General features: G+C 50.6%; 5 protein-coding genes across 5 annotated transcripts; 3 read left to right on the top strand and 2 right to left on the bottom strand.

The window, feature by feature from the left end:
* Positions 1-1164: 1164 nt before the first annotated feature.
* Positions 1165-3357, top strand: Z519_11053 (uncharacterized protein; the record flags this gene model as incomplete). Its single annotated transcript, XM_016768766.1, has 6 exons — positions 1165-1370; positions 1436-1743; positions 1797-2294; positions 2349-2541; positions 2604-2771; positions 2823-3357. 6 exons carry the CDS (start codon positions 1165-1167, stop codon positions 3355-3357), a joined length of 1908 nt encoding a protein of 635 aa, XP_016615153.1.
* Positions 3358-3928: 571 nt separating this feature from the next.
* Z519_11052 (uncharacterized protein) lies at positions 3929-5064 on the bottom strand (the record flags this gene model as incomplete). Its single annotated transcript, XM_016768765.1, has 2 exons — positions 3929-4200; positions 4260-5064. The coding sequence occupies 2 exons, from the start codon at positions 5062-5064 to the stop codon at positions 3929-3931; spliced, it is 1077 nt and encodes a 358-aa protein (XP_016615152.1).
* Positions 5065-5790: 726 nt separating this feature from the next.
* Z519_11051 (uncharacterized protein) lies at positions 5791-7460 on the top strand (the record flags this gene model as incomplete). The annotated part of the gene is made up of 3 exons (XM_016768764.1): positions 5791-5909; positions 5966-6093; positions 6163-7460. 3 exons carry the CDS (start codon positions 5791-5793, stop codon positions 7458-7460), a joined length of 1545 nt encoding a protein of 514 aa, XP_016615151.1.
* Positions 7461-8948: 1488 nt separating this feature from the next.
* Positions 8949-9566, bottom strand: Z519_11050 (uncharacterized protein; the record flags this gene model as incomplete). The annotated part of the gene is made up of 2 exons (XM_016768763.1): positions 8949-9331; positions 9479-9566. The coding sequence occupies 2 exons, from the start codon at positions 9564-9566 to the stop codon at positions 8949-8951; spliced, it is 471 nt and encodes a 156-aa protein (XP_016615150.1).
* Positions 9567-10335: 769 nt separating this feature from the next.
* On the top strand, positions 10336-12068 carry Z519_11049 (uncharacterized protein; the record flags this gene model as incomplete). Its single annotated transcript, XM_016768762.1, has 5 exons — positions 10336-10992; positions 11051-11143; positions 11198-11349; positions 11418-11849; positions 11906-12068. The coding sequence occupies 5 exons, from the start codon at positions 10336-10338 to the stop codon at positions 12066-12068; spliced, it is 1497 nt and encodes a 498-aa protein (XP_016615149.1).
* Between the last annotated feature and the right edge of the window lie 2439 nt (positions 12069-14507).

Here is a 14507-nt window from a genome sequence, read left to right as displayed (position 1 = left end):
AGTTGAAAGGATCTGTGACTGAGAAGCTTAACTCGTTTAGGCGATATAGGAAGCAGCTCTGACACTCGATTAGCGAAGTTTCGAGTTCTGTGGATTTTTGTTGTTATATTTATTATTCTACTTTGATTAACTCCTATACATAAATGCGTTCTATTGTAACAAGGCCAAGTGGCTGTGCTGGGATGGTATTTGAGGTGGGGGGGTTGGCAGGAAGGAGAGAGAGTTGTCTAGTCACGTGTCAAACCAAAAATGGGCTAATGCTGAACGGTTCACAGTGCTGGCAGAGTGCCATCCTTTACAGTTTGACAGAGTATTCCATGTTTTTGATGTCGTCTACCTATTCTTGAGGCTTTCATCGGCGTTTTCTTACTTCTCAATGCCGTCGCCGTGCTAGGCGCTCGCTGCCCTAGCCGCTACCTCTCTGGGGGTGGTGTTGGTGGTGGTGTTGCCCTGTCAGTGTCAACCAGAGACGCGTTGTCGATTCCCGATCTGCTGGACAGGCCTCTGTGCGTTGTTGCACGTACACGTCGAACCCTGAAGTGCTCCGTTACAATAAGATCATTATTATTCGTAGTGATGCAGGCTGAAAAAAGCACTGTAAGTTTGGATGGGGCGCTAAAACTGCCTTACTAATTACCCCGCATATTCTTCGAACAACCATTTGAATTGTTAAGAAGCAGTAGGTGAGCCGAAGGTGAGTAAAGCGGCGAGCGACTAATTAAAAAGGGAGGAATAGCTGTTCTATGTAGTACGAGGATGATCCTGACTATTCTCGTTCAGAGGTGGCACAATGGGACTACGAACAGATAGTGTGAAGTTTTCTACGTGTCCAAATAGTGGTAAATGTATGAGGTACCCGTACAGTACCTAAACTCAACAGGCTGCCCATTGACCGCAAGGTGACATACGAGCAGCCTGGTCCCTGTGTAGCATGGAGTTTCCGGGGCAATCGGGGAAGACGACCAAGGCGGCGAAACAGCATGGTGGACCATACGAGGTGCCATTTCCGATTTCTTTGGAAGGAGTGGGCTTCGAAGCGCTTCGATTGTGACCTTTTGACTACACGTTCTTGTTCGAGGGCTCTGAGACTCTTGTTCTGCGATTCTACCCGCGGCTTTCCCCAACGAGGGTGTTGGTCAATGCAGTCCGTTGTTGATGGCCGTGATGCCGCCCTCTCATCCTCGAGATCCTAGACCAGAACCTCCCAGGAGCAAGAGGCAACGCACTGCCCTGGCTTGCGACTCGTGCCGCGTGCGAAAGACCAAATGCGATGGCGCAAGACCCTCCTGTGGGATCTGTGTTGACCTCGAATTTGTCTGTAATTATACACAACCAGTTCGCAGACAACAGAGTATCCCTAGCGAGGCAGAGTAAGGCAGCCGCCTACTCCTCCTGCGTTGCCCAGATTGAGATTGACCGTCTTTGGTGCGACTAGTTCCCCGATTGAATCGCGGCTTCGTGCGATCGAACAGTCTTTGCGACTGCTGGCGGCCAATATTGGGATCTTGCCGGCAACCAAGACCAGGGACCGCACCACTGCTTCGTTCCTTGGTCTAACATCGCCATCGTCCAGCACCGACACTCCCTTTGACTCTTCATCGCACTTGTCTGGGCAGCAAGCGAGAGTGCCACATGGCGCCGATCAAATTCTGGTCAACCCTCAACCTGATACTTCGCAAAATGACACGGTCGATGGCATGGTCGTGATCACGTTCGCAGACGATGCCACCGCCGCTTGTTTTGGTCGAGATCCCCCTTGTCCGGCGTCTAGACCTAAACTCACCGATCTCATGTAGGCCCATCTTCGAATTCGGCGTTTTTCTCGACCATCAATGATGCCGTGGATCAGATGCGCAATGTCCCTGCCCGGCATCATGGCGACACTGTATGCGAGCAACAAGACTCGACACATTTCTCTCGGCCGGTTTCACCAAACCCCTCGCCTCGAAGGAACCCGCCCTTGAGCTTGGCTGTCGATGATGTTAACTGCTTTATACTGCCCAAAAAGGAAACGATAATTGAGTTGCTAGATCGTTTCTTCACCGGCTTTGGCATGCTCTTCCCTTACATCTACAAGAAGACTTTCCTCGACGGCATTGCCGACATGGAAAGTACATCATTCCGCGGCGTGCGAAGGCCCTGGCTCTGTCTGCTAAACACAATTATGGCTTTCGCGACCAGCGGAGCTGTATACCCACACCGCGGTCAGAATCAAACGGATGCAGAAATCTATTTGCAGCGAGCCCTGAAAGTTTTACAAGATATATCCCTTCAGAGCGCCAACCTTGAAGCAGGTCAGCCTTGAGCCGAGTTCATCTGTAGAGATTTCAGCTGATTGTGGTGGTCAGTTCAAGCTTTGCTCTTGATTCTCCAGTACCTGCAAGGGACACAGCAGTCGGCTCGAACCTGGACCCTACAAGGGCTCACCGTCCATGCTGCATTTCAAATTGGCCTGCACTCACCCGCCGAGAATGCAAAGTACGGCCCTTTGGAACGAGAAATTCGAAAGCGGTGTTGGCACATGTGCTGCATCATGGATAGGTGCGCACTTTGCTCCCTATGTAACCGACCGATTGAACTTCAATAGCTAATACGCGCCCTAGAACATGCAGCATGACTTTTGGAAGACCCCAGAGTATCAGGCAGGATTACCAACTCGTCGAACTTCCTCAGGATGTTGACTTTGAGACGCTCGGTTCCGAGAGCCGACAAGAACAGGTACCAAGTCGCGTGAATGGGGTATCTGTTGTGGCTGCGTTTGTTCAATCCATGTGAGGGTGCCGGATTTTCTCTTACTGTCGATTCACTGACCTTTTCCGCAGAAAGCTGTACGCACTTGTGGGATTAATCTTGCAGACCGTGTATCAAAACAACATTCAAACTAAGGAGATTCTTCCGACTTCAAAAGTGTTTCAGAACATCATGGCAATCGAACCGCAACTGGCAGCATGGAAGACCGAATTACCTTCCCACATTCGGCTCCAAACTCGGGATACCATTGTTGAGGCCACGAACCCTGCAGTGTCGGACACGCCCACGGACATTACAATGAGTCTCGTATTAACGCTGCGATTTCTCCACACGCGCATGCTGCTTCACCGCAGGATGCTGGTCTGCTTTCTTCAAAATAGGAGATCAACTACGGATACCGATGGTGAACGGCACTTCTTGATGAATTTTGGCAAAGCCAGTGTTGAAATGTGCTTGTCCGCAGCTCTGGACATCCTCGATATCCTCAAAAATAACTCTCCATCGTCGACGAGGCCACCAATACTGACGACCTGGTGGTTCCAAATCTATTACGGCAAGTTGTGCTTTGTTTTTCCCTGCTGCCGAACCAGGGCTGATGATTTGTGACTCCAGCTTTCTCCTCTGCCCTGGTCATCTTCGCCGTCATGATCCTCAGCATGAAGCACAACATCAGACTTCTCCATCTCGAGCCCCAAGATTTCCTCAAACACATCCAAGATGCATCTCAGACAATCACGAAAGCGGGCAGTGACTCGCGAATTGGCAATCGATGTAGGAAATGTCTTGAGCGTCTCTTGCAATTTGCGTCCACATTCCGTAAGTCACACATGGGACTCCAGCCTTGGCCACCCCTCTACTGATGACTTGTCTGAAACACTAGAGAGCGCTGGTGGCATGCAATCTGTCAGTGATGCATGTGCGTTGCCAGCCGCCAGTAACCTCGCTGATCTCGACTTTCTCGGAAGTCTGCCATTCGCTTGGGACGATCAGTTTATCACTCAAGGAGACAATATCGAATTCTTTTAACCTCGGACACTGGGATTTCACTGACTGTATTTCGGTCAACGCGTCACTCACAATCCAGATTTGATATCTTGCATCTAATACAATGCGTAAAATTTGTTTTAGAGGAAGCGGTAGTGCGAGGCATTCCTGTTCCTGTATTTTCTAAGCAGTTCTAGTTGATGTCAAGTGGCAGGTTAAAGATCCTGATGGCGTTCCGATACCCAATATCCTTCCACGTCTCGTCCGATATTGGAACACATTCAAACCATGACCTCATCTCGGCGATACTCTCGTAGGGATAATCCACGGAGAAGGTGACATTTTCGACTTTTGTTTCCGACAACAGATTGAGCAGCGCCGACGTCCTCGGCATCCCACTGGTGTTGCAAATAATGTTGTTCTGGAAATAATAAAGAAAGGACTTTTTCTTCGGCCCCTGGGCAGCTACCCGTGTTTTAGATTAGCGATCACTTCGATGACAAGCCAGGTAGCGGTCAACCCACCTTTTGTGTACATTCTAAATGTTGTGTCGGTCCTCGGCAAGATCCAAGAGAGTCCTTCGCCCGAGTGTCCAAGGCATATCTTCAACTTGGGAAAGCGGTCGAACACTCCAGCGTACATAATCCTTAGAAGATGTTCCACAGTTTCTCTCCCAAATCCATACGGGGCACCATGGAGTATGGGAATGTCTTTCAGTACGTTGAGATTCGACTGGAGAGGTACGCGAGGATGAATAAAGATTGGTTTTCCCAAGCGTTCGGATACTTCCCATAACGTGTCGTACTGCGGATCGTCAAGGTAGAGCCCCTTGGTAGGATCTTCGGTCACGGTATACCCGTTAATCATAGCACCCACGAATCCGTACTCCTTGACACAGCGCTCTAATTCGGCCGCTGCCGCTGTCCCGTCTTGCGTAGGCAGGGTCGCGAAGGCGAAAAACCGCTTTGGATACTTTGCACAGTAATTTTGAAACACGAACTCGTTCGCTTTGCGACAAAACTCCACACAGTCGTCCACCTTGACGAAGGCCTGAGCCGTCGGCTGATTCAGCGAGATGATCTGAGCGGCAATGTTATTTGCATCCATAATTTTCACCCTGAGTTCGATATCTTGCAGTCGCTGCTTCAACCCACCCAAAAAGTCAGGGTTGAAGGTTTCGAATGTTACCGACGTGGAAGGCACAGGAAATGGTGTAATGGCATGTTCCTCAAACGTGATCAGCCCAGTCCGTTTGCGCTCTTCATGGGTAGGTTTGAAGCTGGACAGGGGTCGTCCCTCAATGGTCAACGTCGACGCATCGGTGGCCATCTTTGTAGGCTCAATAGACCCTAGTAGAGAGTTATGCCTTGCCTGGTCCTTCGATACCCGCCGGAGCCGAATCCAACGAACTCGGTGACCGGCGGATTATATGGACACATGTTCGCGCTGAGCAGCCTCCCTGCCGTATACAGAGAAGCAAGACCCGGTCAATGCTGGGTATCTCCATCTGGCTATGGTTCCTGGAGAGGCCCAGTCGGCGTCGAGTGTCCCAAGCGCTACTGGACAGAAAAGTGTCCAGAGCCGGCTATCTCGGAAGTTACCATCCGGTCCTACCAAGTTGATGTCTGGAAGCATTCCGGTTGGATGATCTACTTGGTGCGGTGCACACACGGAATCCGAAGACCCAAGCACATGTCCTGCCTGCAGGATGGCCTTCGACATTCCCGGTCGAGGAGGGTCCTCCATGTCGACGAGCACTGCGGAGGAGCCAATGTTCCCCCGGCTCCCACGCGCGTTGTCCGGGGAAGTACCACGCCGTCGCTCTCCTCCCTGAAGCAGCTGCTGCAGCCTTCGACAACCCGCAGATTGAGTCCCGAGATAATCGAGACAGGAAGAGTCTCCGGGATCCCTTACCCCGTGGGGTCCCGGGGAGTTGTATTCTCCAGGGCCAGGGCATAAATAAACCTGGCTCTAGAAAGACTGCCCACTCTTCCTTCCTCGATCGCATGTCTGAAGAGCCTGCTGCTCTGCACGGATCTCCCTTCACCTGACTACATGGACACTTCGGAAAAGCAACAGATGTCTGGCGAGTTGGTTCACTCCGCCACCGTCGAGGATGTGACTAAACATGACGCGCACGAGGCGGCCGAGCGTGGACATGTGGCGACAGACGAGTAAGATGACGATAGATGACGGTCTCTGCATGCAGACAGCTGACCATAATCCATAGCTGGGGAAATCCACTTGTCGAGTTCGACGCGGCGGCAGAGAAGCGTCTCCGCCGCAAGATCGACATGTTTGTCATGCCCACTGTGTGCCTACTATATCTATTTTGCTTCATTGATCGCGCCAACATCGGTATGTCTACTATCCACACGTGCGAGCAAAAAAATCCGCTAGCCCATGAACTCATCACTCGTTCTGTAGGAAATGCCAAAATTGTGGGATTTGAAAAGGATCTCGGTCTGCACGGCTACGATTACAATCGTGTCTTGACCCTTTTCTATATCTCATACATTGTCTTCGAGATTCCCTGCAACCTCGTGTGCAAGTGGATCGGCCCGGGCTGGTTCCTTCCTGCATCGACGACGGGATTTGGTGTCTTGACCCTGGCCATGGCCTTTATCAATGACATCTCCGCGGCGTACGCCGTTCGATTCCTCCTGGGGATCTTCGAAGCTGGAATGTTGCCGGGCATCGCCTACTACCTGTCTCGATGGTATCGTCGCGATGAGCTGACCTTCCGCTTGTCGCTCTACATGGTCATGACCCCGCTGGCCGGCGCCTTCGGAGGCTTACTGGCCTCGGCGATTTTGACACTGGATCACTTTGGAAGTCTCCATCGCTGGCGGATGATTTTCGGAATTGAAGGCATTATTACCATATGCCTAGGCTTGATTGCCTTCCTCACAGTCACGGATCACCCCGCCACCGCCCGTTGGTTGACTCAAGACGAAAGGGACTTGGCCATTGCTCGCATCAAGTCCGAACGCATGGCCAGCACAGAAGTCCTCGACCGTTTTGACCGCGCCAAAATATACAAGGGCATCTATTCACCAGTCACTCTTACCGTCGGCATGGTGTTTTTGCTCGCTGGCGTCAGCAGTCAAGGACTGGCTGTCTTCCTCCCAACCATTGTGAAGACTATCTATCCCAAGACCAGCGTCGTGAGCCAGCAACTCCATACGGTGCCGCCGTACGTTGTAGGTGCCTTTACCGCCGTGTTCATCCCATACCTCAGCTATAAGCTCAACACTCGGCAAATTTTCTTTATCATCAGCGCTCCTCCCATGATGATCGGCTACGCCATGTTCGTGGGCACTCAAGTCACTGATCCCTATGCTCGCTATGGTGCCACATTCCTGATCACAGCAGGCATTTTTGTTTATGGCACCATGGTCAATGCGCAAGTGTCTGCCAACGTCATCTCCGATACTGCTCGCGCGGCGGCCATCGGTGCCAACACCATGCTCGGCAATATCGGCGGCCTGATCTCCATGTGGTCATATTTACCCCTTGATGCGCCGGACTTCCGTATCGGAAATGGCCTCAATTTGGCAACAACCAGCTTGATATTTCTGCTCTCGGTCAGCCTCTTGCTGTGGATGCGTGCTGACAACAAGAAACGAGAGAAGCGGGATGCACAAAGCCTCTTGGCCGGCCTGAGTCTGCTTGAAATTCAAGACCTCGAATGGAAGCATCCTTATTTCAAGTGGAGACCCTAGGCTTCATGAAGTATCGTTGGTTGCGGGATACGTTCGAATATGTGTAAAACCCTCAGGGGGGCGGAAAGCATTGACAGAAGATACATTTGAATATGGATGTGAGACGGCATGCTCTGCCCGTAGCAGCCGTCTTCGGCCAAGAAACCAATAGTCAGGTTTCCCCCATTCTTGTTCTTCATTCATAAGTTTAAGCTTCTTCATCACTTCTTCGCCTACTTACCATGACCGTTGACTATAGCGTGGACTCCCGGTCTAGGTCATCACTCACCCCGCAGACATTCGGACTGTGGCCAGCGGTTTCCTCTTCTCTGTCCATGTCGTGTGTACCTCGCAATTGCGAAACTTTGTTTCATTTGGACTCATTTCATTTGAATGGCGTCGTTCAGGTTCTCATCCGCCTTACGGTCAAGGTTATCTCTGGCACACAATTTTCTTTTTCTTTTTCTTTTTTTTTTTAAAAAAAAACATTTAAAAAAATTTAAAAAAATAATTACGACGGACATCCTGCAGGCAACTGGTACGTTCACGCCGGTACGAGAGGATCACAGGAAGAAAGGCCTGATCTGGTTCATGGATGAAACCGGCCGTGCTGGTATTCCAGATGCCCAAGCCTCACCAGATATATTCAGCATTAGTTCAGCTTTACCTACAGGGGTAAATGCCAACAGTCGGCTCGCGGGAATGTTGGCAAGTTCTAACAACAGATACTTCAATCCTTTTGATCCTGGAGATCGATAAGCTTTCCCATGACCTTACCGAACTTTATTCTGTCCAATGCTGTGTTGATGTTGGGAAGCTCAATAATTTCTACCTCTGGCACTACCTTGCCTCGGGCACAAAGCTCCAGGGCGAATCGCACATCTGCTTTGGTCCGCGTCTCGTTAGAGCGAACTATCAGAGACCTACGCAACGCAGTAGGTACAGAGGATTGGAGTAGCTGAATGCCTTGTTCTATATCACGTAGTCCTATTGACAACGACTCAACGCTTAAGAAAAAGGACGAGTTCTCTCTCACCCGATTCGGGTGAGAGGAAACCCTTATAGCTTCCCCTCTTTCTGTCACGTGAAAAGGGTAAGGCGACGTTAACCGATAGCCTTGTCAACTAATAGCCTTGTGCTTTAGCTCTCCTTAGCTTGTGCTCCAACCATCCTTTGCCTTATCCTTTTCTTCCTATACCGTCCACCCGATTCGGGTGGAGGGCGTAGGGTACTTGGGGACAACGGTGGGCTCGCGACACAAACCACTAAGTTCTTTTTCTATATTGGCCTTAACGACATGCTGTTTTTGCGACCGATTCAGCGCCCAAATCCTCCATCGAGTCGCCAAGGAACCCCGGGAGAACTTACTGCGCATTTCCAATTCCAACCGCCATAATTTGTGCTCTGAAGCTTGCGTATTGTCCGGCTACACTGAAAAAAAAAAAAAAAGAAAAAAACAAAGATCTCTGTCAGCTATGGTCGCGGTCCACTTGCACCCGGAAGCAGCACTTACTCATAAGATGACTGATGAGGACTCAGAACCAGAATATAGTCTGCACCACCGTCTGTCTGAGCGACCACGGTCTCCACCAAGTCTTCTCGACCGAAGTCGACAAAATCATCAGCGCCCATCTTTTTGCAGAATGTTTCTTTTTCAGCCCCGTTTCCGCCAATCGCCAGCACCTTCAAATCCATGGCCTCGGCATACTTGATGCCTAGGTGACCCAGACCACTGGCAGCACCGACTATAACGCACCACTTCGACGGCTGTGGTTTCATCAGCCGCAGCGAGGTATGGACGGTGACGCCAGCGCAGAGGATGGGACAGACACTAGGCAATGCGATTTTGGCAGGAATTGGGATCAGCGGGGAAGTTGGAAAGGAGACATATACTGGACAATTTGTCAGATGGCCTCTTCATTGCGGGAAGGGAACTTGGGTTCCCACCCCTGCCAAAACGGACGTCCTCTGAAATGTTCCATCTCGACGTGACCCAGTGACTTGCTGATTGAAACAGTGGTTTTCTTCACCGTGCATACACGCGTCACAGGCGCCACAAACATGACTTCTCCAGGCAATTTCAACCACGTCCCCAATCGTGAATCCATCCATGCCTGCTGTGCCCATAGCGACAATGGTTCCAACACCCTCATGGCCTCCGATCAATGGCCGAATCGGGACCTTTGGCGCCGGGCCATCACCATCTCCTACATATACATCTCCGTGGCACGCACCAGTGTATGCCAGCTGGACAAGAGCCTCTTTTGGTCCCGGCAGCGGAATCCGAGTCTTTGTCACTGTGTATGGATCACCGTAGCCACAGGTCAAGACCGCCGCAGGAGCTGTATCTGGCAGCGAGGCCAAACCTTGCCTCAAATCACAACTGCCACTGAACTCCCTCGTTATAATATCTAGAATAATGGCTAGCGCATAAAATGAACGAGCTCACAGCCGAGGTCTTTCTTCGCTCTCAGATGATCACGACGTTCACAAACTTCACAAGTCTGGCAGCTTCAACATTGCTGATCCTCCATCTCGCGATCCGCTCGCCGGGTATATAGTGGCACTCTACCTCCTGTATGATTTCCGATAAGACCTCTGATGTCTCCTCATCGTCGAGCTGTAGGGTGGAGCTACTTGGGGTGAAATCGAGGCCGGAAGATTGAACCCGAAATAGCCGGTGGGGCGAGGCTGCTGCAGAGTTCCGGTGAAGTCCTCTGTCTGCAATTATGGCATCCGCGGCTTCTCGGCCTTTTGTAAGACGCGACGGTTGCGTTGCGCAGAAGATCGTTGCTTGGGTATTTCAGCGATTTCTCCTCGTCCATGAGCATAAGATGCTGTCCCAAGGACTACTGTGCAAACAAACCGAAAAGGTGAGGGTCATTCAGTCTCAAAGATGCTGTCGACAGCGAAATTACAGCCGCATCTTAGCGATCACCCTTACGTTATCGGTATCATCGGGCTTAGCATAGGTTTGCTCGTCCTCCAGATTGTTCAATACTTGAGGAACCCTCTGAGACACATTCCTGGCCCGTGGCTGGCGAGAATCGCTCATCTGCCTCTGTTTGTTCAGTCTTTCACCGGCACGCGAGTTGGTTGGATCATCAAACAGCATAAGCGCTATGGACCTGTCATTCGCATCGCCCCCAACAAAGTCTGTGTGGCCTCGAGCGAAGGAGTTAGAGCCATCTACAGCAACAAGGCCATCAAATCGTCTGCGTACGAGGGGTTCAAGTATCACGACGTGAAAATGTGTATCGGTCTACGCGACGTTAAGTCAGCTCACACCCGTCGGAAGGGCCTGTTGCCAGCATTTTCACACCAGAATTTGATGGAGATGGAGCCCATAATTAGGTTACACTTGGAGAAGTTCCTCAAATGGCTGGAGAAATTTGATCACACGGGAGAGTACGTTGATTGCTTCAAGTGGTTTCGGTACTTGACATTCGACGTCGTGGCCGATATTGCTTTTGGCCAGCAGATTGGTATGCTAGATCAAGAAGACGACAACTTCATCCGCAACGTCGAGTACAGAAACAAACGGAATGGTCTAGTGAGTATATTTGGGACCGTCCAGACTGGGACTTTTTTGGCTGATGTTGCGGAACCAGGCGGGACCTTTCCCGTTCATAATTCCACTCCTGAAGATCTTGAGCCCGCAGACCGCAAGAAACTGGATCAATGCTGATGATGAAATCGCCAAGGTGGGTAGCATAGTGGAAAATGGTATCGCCTCTTCGCTGACAAAAGCTGGATAGTATGCCATTCAGGCACGTGATGGCTGGTCTCGAGCAGAAAGGGACCATCGACCCAGAGTCGATATTCTCGCCCGCTTAGAAGAGGCTGCAGTGAAGAATCCGAAGGAGGCGCTGTTATCGGACGAAATCATTGCGGAGATGATGGAAATCCTGTAGGTTGTACTCTCGAGCATCCGACGCCTCGAACTTGGACAAGTTAACACTGGCTGTCTTTCTTCAGCAATGCAGGTTCGGACACTACGGCCAATACCGCCATGTTCGCATCTTACGAACTCGCAACCCGGCCAGATGTCCAGCAAAAGCTCTACGAGGAGCTTTTGGAGGCTTTCCCCGATGCCTCAGAGCCATTGACGTTTGCAAAACTATCTCAACTGCCGTTCCTCGACGGCGTCTGCCGGGAAGCGCTGCGAATCCACGCTCCCATTCCATCATACTTGGAGCGACTCTCTCCCGAGGACGGCTTAACCATCGAAGGCACCTTCATACCAGAGGGCACCATCGTTGGTATGCAGGCTTACACAAACCACCGGAATCCCAACGTCTACCACAACCCTCTCAGATTCTGGCCCGAGCGGTGGTTCAATCCTTCGGCCGAGATGAAACTGAATTTCCTCCCGTTTTCCGCTGGACCCCGCTCTTGTATTGGTTTGAAGTAAGTGTTTGTCCTTGGTGCAATCACACGGTTGGAGACGTTGATACAATTCACAGCCTTGGAAACATGCAGCTTCGAATTCACCTAGGCCATATTTTCCGCATGTACGAGGTCGTCTGTGCGCCCCAGACCACGCCCGAAGCCATGTCCCACGTTGAATTCTTCACTATTCGGCCCAAAAATGGCAAGTGTGATTTGTATTTCCGCAAAAGAAAATGAGTGGTCTTGGCAGATATCCAATTGCCCGGGTTGATTCTATTAGAGCAGATCGAGTGTCTGGCTTGGAGGGACTTGGGTTCAATCATAAAATCCGTTGAGGAGCCTACGAAATGGAGAAGAGAACAGTAGGGCCGAGATAGAGACTAAGGGGCAATATAGACAGGAAGGTCAACACAGCAATCTCCCCACAAGGGTCTCTTGCTCAAACACCCAAGACAAGCTCCAGTTATATTGGTTCCATCAACAGATAATCAACCCTGTCAATCAAGAAACATCTAGTAGCAGACTGCGTTCTAACGTTTCCTCCCTTCCGCGGGAGAGTTCTCTAAACTGTTAGGGTACAGCCACCCGGGCGGGGGGGCGAGCATCTCATCTGTCTTTATGCGTTCTTCAACGACGTTACATTGTCCTCGGCGTCCTCATCTGTTCCTTCTTTGCTGTCTTCTTCTATATCCTCGCGTTCCCTTTTGCCCCCGTAGAGATAACGATAGAATGAATTGCATCCCTGCTTAAAAAATATTCGCGGACCTGTAGAAGCCGAACTCCGCATGCTGGTGGTTACGTCGGTGCCAGAAGGAGAAAACGACCACAGCCATGGTGAAGGGCTCTGGGAGCAACGGGTCCGATATGTAGAACGAAAAAGAATAGGTCTTTCTTCACGTTTCACAGGGTGATGACGGCGAGGGATATCTACAATGAGAATATGCACTCGAGATGGAGACGTATACAACGGCGAGGTTGATTTAACTTGTCTGAATACGGAAAGGCGTGTGGGCAGAGTGTGCCAATTTGCGCAGCAGCCAACTGGTCGACTGTATGTCCATCAAACTCGCCCCGGTGGAACCCGGAATTACTTGACACTAAGAATCCTCGATGTCCTCGCCTGACCCCTCCTTTCGATGTAGGCTGCTCTTAGGCGTCAGGCTCCAGCCTCTTGAATTCCCGAATCATCCAGTCAAAGACGTTGTCATAATCGAACACTTGCCGGTGGAAAAGATCGTTGAATATCTTCTGGAGGCATCGATAGTCCAATCTTTTGTCGCGCCAGTTGCACATAATTCATGTAATCGGAGAACACGGTTAGTCGACCAACGTAAAGTTGATTCACACCAGTCGCCTACTTCATCTCCAAAACAAACTGATATTTAGGACCCCGCTTCGCCTTGAGGCTTTGCCAAGGCAGTCTTCCACGCTTAAAACACACCAGCATGTAGCCAAATGTCTCCAAGTCATCGCACCGGAATTGTGCTGCGAGGACAAGCCAGCCGACCTTCTTGCGTGCTTAGACAGTTGAAGCGTTACCCCAAACGCCCGTTGATCCTTGCATATCTACACGTATCCAATAGTTTAGGAGGAGGTGCTGTCATGTGAGGAGTAGGGGCACTACTCGATCTCCACCAGTCGGGATGAGTCAATGAGAATCCGTTTTCACAATATCAGACTAAATCTTCTAAGCTCGGTCCAAGCAACTCGAACACCAAAATCGCGAGGTCATCTTGTTGGCCATGCCAATACACGCGAGGAAAGCCGATTTTTCCGGCCAGAAATTGGTAGATTTCCCACTTCTACAAGCAAAGAACTCTTCGCTCAAATCATTACCTTCATGACCGCAAGATTGTTTCAAGTTAGCTTTGAGAAGTGCTTTGAGGAGGGAAATGGGGGTCACCAACGAAACGACATATTATCGCTGCAATGATAAACAAGGGCGCAGCCATATCGATTATTGCTTCACGGGTTTTGCGACCCGGTTAGTCCATATCTAGCTGTGCGCCTACTCGGAGCTTAGCCGACTTAGCATTATAGGTTGTAGTGATGCATGAGAGTTCATGCTTCGGAAAGGCGGAGATATCATGTTGAATCGTTTTGCGGGTGACTTCGTCAACATGGACTTCGGCGAAACCCTCCTCTCAGATCCATGGCGGGTTGTCTCACCCTTTCTCGGGCAGAAACCTGGCCATACGGACGATTGCAGGGTAGGAGATGGGTGCAGACTAAACTTCTCGCGGAACCACCTGGGCCATGGCGATTGCGCCATGGTCAAGCCTAAGCTTAAGTCGAGCCCGAGTCTGATTTGGCCTGCCATTGATGGGGAAAGGCCGTGGCCATGGGGCAATGGTTTGGGTGGGTTACTGTATAGCCATAACTATCCAGGCAATTTGGGATAACGAGAGCAAGGAGAGGTTCCCACGCTGCGGAGTTTCTGGGCAAATCTAGAGTGGACATGGAAGAAGCATGGTGTTTCTCCACTGATTTTCTACATGCACTTATCAGGACGTTCGAACTTAAATTAAACTCTTACTACCCCGAACGCCTATTGATATTACCTACAAAAGTATTCACTTCCCTCGTCATTGACTTTCATCACCTTGGCTGTGGCGTCAAGTATAACGGCTGAGATGGCCCTAACTATCAACAGATTGTAAAGGCAATCGAATCTAT

Source organism: Cladophialophora bantiana (genome assembly GCF_000835475.1).
Source record: "Cladophialophora bantiana CBS 173.52 unplaced genomic scaffold supercont1.20, whole genome shotgun sequence".
Taxonomy (NCBI): Eukaryota; Fungi; Ascomycota; class Eurotiomycetes; order Chaetothyriales; family Herpotrichiellaceae; genus Cladophialophora; species Cladophialophora bantiana.
Note: the sequence above shows the minus strand (reverse complement) of the source record. Positions and strands in the feature narration are given on the sequence as shown.